The sequence below is a fragment of the Scylla paramamosain genome, chromosome 29 (genome assembly GCF_035594125.1).
Source record: "Scylla paramamosain isolate STU-SP2022 chromosome 29, ASM3559412v1, whole genome shotgun sequence".
NCBI classification, from domain to species: domain Eukaryota; kingdom Metazoa; phylum Arthropoda; class Malacostraca; order Decapoda; family Portunidae; genus Scylla; species Scylla paramamosain.
In genome coordinates, this window is record NC_087179.1 from 6571945 (window position 1) to 6581944 (window position 10000).

Here is a 10000-nt window from a genome sequence, read left to right on the forward strand (position 1 = left end):
AGAATACAGAACTTGCCCACACCGAGGAGTTACTTACGTGTGTGTGTGTGTGACGCGTGTGACGGGACAGCGACGTGACGGACTCCTAGTGATGCACGACTCTGTGTGTGTGTGTGTTTGTGTGTGTGTGTGTGTGTGTGTGTGTGTGTGTGTGTGTGTGTGTGTGTGTGTGTGTGTGTGTGTGTGTGTGTAATTATTTCATCTGTATGCATGAGCTTTTTTTTTCTTTTGTATGATGCTTTATACCTCATATTTGTCCGGTTGTCTGTCTGTCTGATTGTCTTTCTGGCTGGCTGGCTGGTCGGCTGTCTGTCTGTCTGTCTGTTTATTTGGCTGTCTGTTGCTGGCTGGCTGTCTGGCTGATTGGCTATCTATCTCTGTCTTGCTGGCTGTCTGTTTGTCTGCCTGTCTGGCTGTCTGGATGGCTACCTGTTTGTCTGTCTGGCTGGGTGCCTGGCTGGCTATCTGTCTGTCTGGCGTGCTGTCTGGCCGATTGGTTGGCTGGCTGGCTGGCTGGCTGTAGCTGCCAGATGGCGCCGGTCAACCTGGTAGACTAGGCCTAGGATGGTCAGGCCGCCCCGTATGTACTTTTTTTTTTTTTCAGAGTTTCTTTCTCCTACGTAGCAGCAGGTCACAACTTTCGACTTACACCAGGTACCTAATCACTGCCAGGTGAACAGGGGCTACACTGCAAAGAAGTCCGCCCAAACACTTCTGACCTGACCCGGGATTCGAACTCGGACCCTCCTGATTGTGAATCGGGCGCGCTAAACACTGCGTTACCTGGCCGTCTGTCTGTCTCTCTGGCTGGCTGGCTGGCTGGCTGGCTGGCTGGCTGGCTGGCTGGCTGGCTGGCTGGCTGGTTGACTGGCTGGCTGGCTTTCTCTGCCTCTGTCTGTCGGGCTGTCTGTCTGTCTGTCTGTCTTTCTACCTGTCTGTCTGTCTGTCTGTCTGTCTGTCTGTCTGTTTGCCTGTGTCTCTCTAGCTAGCAGGTCGGCTGATTGTCTACCTGGCTGGCTGTCTGTCTGTTTGCCTGTGTCTCTCTAGCTAGCTGGTCGGCTGATTGTCTACCTGGCTGTCTGTCTGTCTGTTTGGCTGTGTCTCTCTAGCTAGCTGGTCGGCTGATTGTCTACCTGGCTGTCTGTCTGTCTGTTTGCCTGTGTCTCTCTAGCTAGCTGGTCGGCTGATTGTCTACCTGGCTGGCTGTCTGTGTGTTTGGCTGTCTGGCAGGCTGTCTGTCTGTCTGGCTGTATGTCTGTCTATCTGTCTGTCTGGCTAGCTGGCTGGCTGGTTGTTTATCTGGCTGACTGTCTGAGTGTTTGGCTCTCTGGCTGTCTGTCTGTCTGTCTGTCTGTCTGGCTGGCTGGCTGGCTGGCTGGCTTTTTATCTGTGTGTCTACCTGTCTGTCTGTCTGTCTGTACGTATGTATGTCTGGTTGTCTGGCTGACAGTCTGTTTATCTCTCTGTCTGGTTGGCTGTCTGTCCATCTGGCTGGCTGGCTGGCTGACTGACTGACTGACTGACTGACTGACTGACTGACTGACTGACTGGCTGGCTGACTGTCTGTCTGACAGGTTGGTTGGCAGGCTGGATGGCTGTCTGGCTGTCAGTCTGGCTGGCTGGCAGGCTGGCTATCTATCTGTCTGTCTCTGTCTGTCTATCTGTCTGGCTGGCTGGCTGGCTGGATGGATGGATGGATGGATGGATGGCTGTCTGGCTGTCAGTCTGGCTGGCTAGCAGGCTGGCTGTCTCTGTTTGTCTGTCTGTCTGTCTGTTTGGCTAGCTGGCTGGCTGGCAGTCTACTTGTCTGTCCTGTCTGTCTGTCTGTCTGTCTGTCTGTCTGGCTGGTTGGCTGGCTGGCTGGCTGACTGGCTGGCTGACTGTCTGTCTGACAGGTTGGCTGGCAGGCTGTCTGGCTGTCTGGCTGTCAGTCTGGCTGGCTGGCAGGCTGGCTGTCTATCAGTCTGTCTGTCTTGCTGGCTGGATGGCTGGCTGTCTGTCTGTCTGTCTGTCTGTCTGTCTGGCTGTTTGGCTGGCTGTCTGGCTGGCTGTCTGTCTGGGTGTCTGTCTGTCTTTCTGTCTGTCTGGTTCGCTGGCTGGCTGGCTACCTGCCTGCCTGCCTGCCTGTCTGGTCCGTGTGAAATACAATGTGTGTGTGTGTGTGTGTGTGTGTGTGTTTGGGGAAACGAAATTTTTTTCTCACACGATATAATTATACTCTCTCTCTCTCTCTCTCTCTCTCTCTCTCTCTCTCTCTCTCTCTCTCTCTCTCTCTCTCTCTCTCTCTCTCTCTCTCTCTCTCTCTCTCTCTCTCTCTCTCTCTCTCTCTCTCTCTCTCTCTCTCTCTCTCTCTCTCTCTCTCTCTCTCTCTCTCTGTGCTGAAGCATTTCTTGGACGAGAGGAAAACAATTGTTGGTGCAAGAAGTTATGAGGCTTACACGCGACAGTCCACTATCATCTCTATTCATAAATCTGTCTAATCTTTTTAAGCTTCCTATTGACTCGGCACTGACAACCTGATTATTGAGTGTATTCCATTCATTGCCACTTCATAAGTCTGACCTCGTCATGAATCTTATGTCAAAGCTTAATGACTTCTAGGAATCAATACCGAGGACCTTGACTAAAAATATACAAGGGATGAGAAGTATTCCTTACAAGAGGAGGTTGAAGCGTTTAAATTCACATTCCTTATAGAGACGTAGGTTAAGACAGGATATGAGGGAGGTCTTTAAGTGGCGTAGGTGATATAGCAAGGATGACATAAGCAAAGTTCTCAGGGTCAGTAATCAAAGTATTACAAGAAATAATCGGTTTAAGCATGTCAAAGATAAAAAAAAAAAAAATAGAGATAGGAAGAGATTTATGGAACAGACTCAATAATTATGACGGTCATGTGGCGAGTCATTAGGAAGCTTTAGAGGATGAGACAAATTTATGGATGAGGATGATAGGGGGAAGTATGTACGTCACTTTCGTATCGGGCCTATCACGTGTAGGCCTGATGACTTCTTGCGCTTTATCTTTTTGTTTTTATGTTCTTATCTCAAAGCTGGTCTGTCTTCATTGCTCTGGACTCGCAGTACTGTTGCTGTTCTCACACCGTTTTCTTCTGTTCTTACTTTCCTTCTCTCACGCATAAAGTAGAATGACGAAGAACTGGAAAAAAAGAAAAGGAAACATGTTCACTTAATGTTTGTTTCCTTATTCCCTCAAAATAAGTAAATAAAAGAATGAATAAATAAAAAAAAGTTGTGTGTGTTTGTGCAGTTCGAAGGTGGAGGCGCGGTGTGTGTGTGTGTGTGTGTGTGTGTGTGTGTGTGTGTGTGTGTGTGTGTGTGTGTGTGTGTGTGTGTTCCGCCGTGTGACGCCGTGCACAACAATCCAGTGCAAGAGTAATGCCCAGTGATCCTTACATCTTTTTTTTTCTTCTTTACGTGTAACGGAGAATTAGGGCAAGGGCAATGAAGAAACAGGAGAGAGAGAGAGAGAGAGAGAGAGAGAGAGAGAGAGAGAGAGAGAGAGAGAGAGAGAGAGAGAGAGAGAGAGAGAGAGAGAGAGCTTGGGGAGGGGAGGGGGAAGTAATGAAGATGACAGTTACAAAAGAGAATTGTCAAGAAGAATACAGGTGCCTCGGTTTATTCAAGGCTTTTTTACACGAATTTATTTTAACACGAGTGAAAATATATTAAATTTAGTTGAGTTTAAACGAAGTTTTCACTTACCACGCTCCGGCGCTGTACATTTGTAAATATTTACGTAATTTTCTTTTCCTTTTCCATTTCTGTTGTTTTAGCTTTTATGTTTTAAAGCTAGGATTAAGAGACAAGGATAAAACTGTAGTGATTATTATTATCCACTTACCACATATGTAAACAGGTCGAAGGACAGAATAGTGCAGTGCAACAGATTAAATCCACTGTACCTCCATCTTCCCTTTAGTTTTGATGTTCTTCTACACGATTTTTGTTTACATGATGCCTGCAACTCCCTATATATCGTGTGAAAAGAGAAATAGTAGTAGTAGTAGTAGTAGTAGTAATAGTAGTAGTAGTAGTAGTAGTTATTTTGTTGTTGTTGTATTGGTAACCCTTTTTTCTCGTTTTTTTTTTTTTCACACGATTTTGTGAACACGATGCCTGCACGTCCCTGTACATTCTGTGAAGCCGTGTTGTTTGTGTTGCAGGGCGGCCTGATGCTTGTGTTGATGGTGACGATTGCCATTAACATTTCCTTCATCGTGGACAAGACAAGGCAACTTAGAACACCTTCTGCTACCCTGGGTGAGTGTGTGTGTGTGTGTGTGTGTGTGTGTGTGTGTGTGTGTGTGTGTGTGTGTGTGTGTGTGTGTTTCAAGAGTAGAGTGTGCTGCTGGCAAGTGTTACTTTTCATTTCTTATGTTACTGCAAACTTTCGGAACTGTATTAGTCTTTTGCTCTTCTTCTTCTTTTTCGTCATCTTCTTCTTCTTCTTCTTCTTCTTCTTCTTCTTCTTCTTCTTCTTCTTCTTCTTCTTCTTCTTCTTCTTCTTTTCCGTCTTTTCCTCCTCCTCCTCCTCCTCCTCCTCCTCTTCTTTTTTCCTTGTGAAGCCAAGAAGTTTAAAAAGAATGTATTTCTGTCTTCTTCCAAGTACTGAATCGTTGTCATACTTCCGTGTTTATTTTTGTTTGTGTTGGTGGGACACTCAGCATTGCCAAGCGTCTCAAGTACAGTTTAGAAGCCCTTGAGTTGCGTCACTTGTGTTGATCTCAAGTGATGCATGACGTAAACTTGTACGGCACGTATGTGTGTGTGTGTGTGTGTGTGTGTGTGTGTGTGTGTGTGTGTGTGTGTGTGTGTGTGTGTGTTTTCCAAAGCGATTTGTGTTGCACTGAGTTGATGTCTCGAATTTGGTTAGACAGAGAGAGAGAGAGAGAGAGAGAGAGAGAGAGAGAGAGAGAGAGAGAGAGAGATTTGTGATTACTTTTCTCTTGTGTGGTGTTGTTGTTTTCTTTATCTTTGTGTTACAGGAGAGCCTATGTTATTTTTTTCCTCCTATTGTGTTGTTGTGTCTTTCTTTTGTGTTGAAGGCAGCGTTTCATCCCTGTAGTGTTCGATACTTGTGTTGCAAGAGAGAGAGAGAGAGAGAGAGAGAGAGAGAGAGAGAGAGAGAGAGAGAGAGAGAGAGAGAGAGAGGGGGAGGAAGAATGTTGTGTTTTGGAGAAACATATGTTTGCCTGACTTGTGTTGCAAAAGAACGTGTGTGTGTGTGTGTGTGTGTGTGTGTGTGTGTGTGTGTGTGTGTGTGTGTGTGTGTTGTAATCTGTGTGTTCCAGAAGGAACGATGACGGTCATCTGTTTGTGTTGCAGGGAACACGATGCTGAGGTATTTGTGTTGCAGGAACCAGTGTTAGTGTTGATGTGTTTTGTTGCAGGGAGCAGAGTGTTGATGTGACTGTGTTGTAGGGAGCAGGGTGTTGATCTGACTGTGTTGCAGGGAGCAGAGTGTTGATGTGACTGTGTTGCAGGGAGCAGGGTGTTGATGTGACTGTGTTGCAGGGAGCAGAGTGTTGATGTGACTGTGTTGCAGGGAGCAGAGTGTTGATGTGACTGTGTTGCAAGGAACAGTGTTGATGTGACTGTTGCAAGGAACAGAGCGTTGATGTGACTGTGTTGCAGGGAACAGGGTGTTGATGTGACTGTGTTGCAGGGAGAAGGATGTTGATGTGACTGTGTTGCAGGGAGCAAAGTGTTGATGTGACTGTGTTGCAGGGAACAGGGTGTTGATGTGACTGTGTTGCAGGGAACAGTGTGTTGATGTGACTGTGTTGCAGGGAGAAGAATGTTGATGTGACTGTGTTGCAGGGAGCAATGTTGATCTGTTTTGTGTTGCAGGGAGCAGTGTTACTGTTTGTGTTGCAAGAAGGAGTATTGATGCGTTTGTGTTTCAGAAAGAAGTGTTGCTGTGTTTGTGTTGCAGGGAGCGGGATGTCGATGTGTCTGTGTTGCAGGGAGCAGAGTGTTGATTTGCTTGCGTTGCAGGGAGCTGAGTGCGATGATTTATTTACTGAGTAATATATATATATATATATATATATATATATATATATATATATATATATATATATATATATATATATATATATATATATATATATATATATATATATATATATATATATATATATATATATATATATATATATATATATATATATTTTTTTTTTTTTTTTTTTTTTTTTTTTTTTTTTAGGGAAACAGTGGTAATCTACGTATTTGTGTTGCAGGTGATGATCATTTAATGTTGCAGTTAGGAAATGTGGTAATCTCTTGTGTTGCAGGGAGCAGAGTGTTGATCTCTGTGTTGCAGAGAGAGAGAGAGAGAGAGAGAGAGAGAGAGAGAGAGAGAGAGAGAGAATATTTTTTTGTGTTGCAGCGAGGGAATATAGGAATTATTAATTAGTGTTGCAGCGTGTTCATGTGCTGATCTCTTTGTGTTGCAGGGAGCGAGGGTGATGGGGGCGGCGCGGGCGTGGGGCGGCGCAACAACCTGAGGCTGCAGGAGTCGCCGCCCAAGACCCTGATGGTGGAGGTGCTGTCCAGCCAGAACAGGGTGGCCGTGACGGTGGACGGCGCCACGGTGAGAGAGAGAGAGAGAGAGAGAGAGAGAGAGAGAGAGAGAGAGAGAGAGAGAGAGAGAGAGAGAGAGAGAGAAAAGCATAGACAGACTGGTAGATAGATAGACAGATGTATAAATAGATAGATAAATAAATAGATGGACAGACAGACAGACATAAATGAACAAAACTAAAGACAGGAGAGAGAGAGAGAGAGAGAGAGAGAGAGAGAGAGAGAGAGAGAGAGAGAGAGAGAGAGAGAGAGAGAGAGAGAGAGAGAGAGATGAACACTGAAGAATAAACAAAAGAAGTAAAGGGGAAAAGAAAAAGGAAAAGGAATAAAGAGAAGGAGGAAAAGAAGGAAGGAAAGCGATGAGAAAAAGGAATCTATAAAGGAAAAGAGAGAGGAAGGAAAGAAAAAGAAGAAGAGGGAAGGGAAGAGGGAGAGAGGAGGGAAGAATGAGTGAAGAGATGATTAAGAAAATGAGATGTGACCAACTGACCGAGGACAAGGAGGAGGAAGAAGAAGAAAAAGAAAAAGAAGAAAAAAATGTACAATTGAATATACATAAGGAAATTCGAACAGCTCCAGGTCTTCATGCCCTTACAAGGCTTCTTGGGTAACCGTTCTTCGTTAACAGTTACTTGAATAAACAGTATATAGTACAAACGAAGAATGACAAGTTACCTTATGTATAGAAAAACCACATGGAATTTGAGAGTGTAGGAAGAAAAAGTTGAGATTTACGTCTTCTTTTGTTTGTGGGGGAGGGTGTGAGTGCGTGGTAGCTGTGCAATGTGGTGCGTGCATATCACAGATGGAGGCGCTGTGTGGTTAGCGAGGGATGGTGCGGTAGACTTGCTGGCTGCTTTCTAAGGAGACAGCAGGCGGAGGAGGAGGAAGAAGAGGAGGAGGAGGAGGAGGAGAAAGGACAAGTTGCAAAGGAAGGAGGGATGGAGAGAAGAGAAACTTGAAGTAGGAAGGAAGGGAGGGAGGGAAGAGGACAAAGGAATGGAAGGAAGAAGAGAAAGGATAGAAAAGGAGGAAGTAATGGATAAAATGAAGGAGAGAGGCAGAAGAAATAAAGAAAGGAAGGAGGGAAGGAGAGATGGAAGGAAGAGAAGAAACGAGGGATGAATGAGAGCAGGAAAGAAGAAGGAAGGAAGGAAGGTAAAAAGGGAGAGAGTGAAGGAAAGGAAGGAAGCAATATTCTTTCTGACAATGTACAGGAGGGGAAGAATGAAGGAAGGAAGGAAGGGAGAAAGAACGAAAGAAAAAGAGGGAAGGAAGAAGAAAGAATGAAACAGTATTCTTTTAGACGATGTACAGGAAGGAAGGAAAGAATGGAGGGAGGAAGGAAGAAAGAAGGGAAAAAGAGAGGAAGGAAGCAACTTTCTTCCATGTGGAGGAGTTTTGCTCATATTCTTACTCCATCTACATTACTCCTCCTCTCTTCCCTCCTCCATCTCCACTGTTTGCCTCCATCCTTCCCCCGTCCCCTCCCTCCTCCCTCTTTCCCTCCTTTCCTCCAGTCAGTTATTCATACCTAAGATCTAAGATAGTTATGACTCCTCTTCCTTCCTCTCCCTCTCCTCTCCCTTCCTCTCCCTTCCTCTTCCTCTGAGCTTTGATAAGGAGTGCATTTGTGAGGAGAACGGAGTAAAGAAAGGGAGGAGGGAAGGAGGAAGTCTCTCTCTCTCTCTCTCTCTCTCTCTCTCTCTCTCTCTCTCTCTCTCTCTCTCTCTCTCTCTCTCTCTCTCTCTCTCTCTCTCTCTCTCTCTCTCTCTCTCTCTCGCACGGCCGCATTACTTCGTCTTTGTGACATTCATGAGAACCCCAAGTTTGCACACTAACTCCTCCTCCTCCTCCTCCTCCTCCTCCTCCTCCTCCTCCTCCTCCTCCTCCTCCTCCTCCTTCTCCTCCTATCCCCTTTCCTTCTCCTCCTTTTTTTAGTCTTCTTCTTCTTCTTCTTCTTCTTCTTCTTCTTCTTCTTCTTCTTCTTCTTCTTCTTCTTCTCCTCCTCCTCCTCCTCCTCCTCCTCCTCCTCCTCCTCCTCCTCCTCCTCCTCCTCCTCCTCCTCCTCCTCCTCCTCCTCCTCCTCCCCCCTTGTTCTGCTGTGCTGTCCCCAATTCTCTTCCCTGTAGCTAGTTAGTAGTTACCAAACGGCGTTGCAAGGACCAAAAGGTCTGTTGCTGTATGACTTTCCTTTGTATTCCTCCTCCTCCTCCTCCTCCTCCTCCTCCTCCTCCTCCTCCTCCTCCTCCCTCCGCCTCTTAGTTCCTGCCCCCTGCAAAACACACACGCAAAAAGCTGCTTAGTTACTGAAACGTGGCAAACACTTCCCCAAGACTTCCGCCACCACATTCCCGCTACAAGAGACCCGCGCACCTCGCCTCGCCTCGCCACTGCCCTGCCCCCGTCCACGTGTTAGCTCCTTATACTGATTAGATTATAGGCCTTATATCTCCACACTCGCCTCGTGCCCTTATCTGCCTCGCTTTTAATAGGCTTGAGTGGAAGTTGCTTTTTGTGTGTGTGTGTGTGTGTGTGTGTGTTTGTATTTTGTTGTTTTTAGTGGCAGTTTAGCAAGATCCAGTGGAAGTTGGTCGCGTCTCTTATGTGTAGTCATGATTCTGGTGCTGGTTCAACAGTATTTATGCGAAGTTATTAGGCTTTTTAAGGATGTTTTTCATAATTCTATCTGTAGTTTAATAGGTTAAAGGGGATGTTATTAGGAGTTTTCAAGGGTGTTTTCAGAATTCTAGTGACACCTTCAACACGCTTTAGTAGAAAATATCGAGGTTCACAGAGGTATTTTCATTATTTTTGTGATAGTTTAACCTGGTCTAGTGGACGTTATTGGCATTTTTTTTATATACAATTTTATTAACAGTGTAGCAAAATCTTGTGGAAGCTATCAAGGTTTTTAAAAATTTTTTGTGATTCCAGCGATAGTTTAACAGGCCACAGTGGAAGTTATTAGGGTTTTCGAGGGTGTTTTCATGACTCTCCTGATAGTTCTAGTGAAAATTATTGGCATTGTTTAGTTTCTTTCTATTAATCGAGTTTTACAGGCCGTACTGAAAACTATTGGCATTTTTGGAAGTAATTGGCGTGTTCAAGGGTGGTAATAGTGATAATTTGATAAGAATTATAAACTACTGACGAAAAAAATAATAATGGTAACCCGATTAATCATCTCTGTGACCCTGGAAAACCATCATGATGGGAGAACAAAGCGTCTAAGTGTACGAGCCTTGACAATATCTATTTATCTTTTACCATAACATGACTAGTGATTACAGATACAAGAAAACTGCTACAAATATCATTTATATAATTGTATAACTGATAACCTCTTTTGCAAAAACTCAAAAGACAATAACGTGCTCACACACACACAC

The 10000-nt window shown here is 45.0% G+C and overlaps 1 protein-coding gene across 1 annotated transcript in view; it reads left to right on the forward strand.

Moving 5' to 3' along the window:
• LOC135115205 (protein O-linked-mannose beta-1,2-N-acetylglucosaminyltransferase 1-like) overlaps positions 1-10000 on the forward strand; it is a 126023-nt gene that overhangs the window by 69630 nt on the left and 46393 nt on the right. Inside the window, 2 exon segments of the mRNA XM_064031718.1 lie at positions 4187-4283; positions 6482-6618. Coding sequence (XP_063887788.1) covers positions 4187-4283; positions 6482-6618 — 234 coding nt within the window.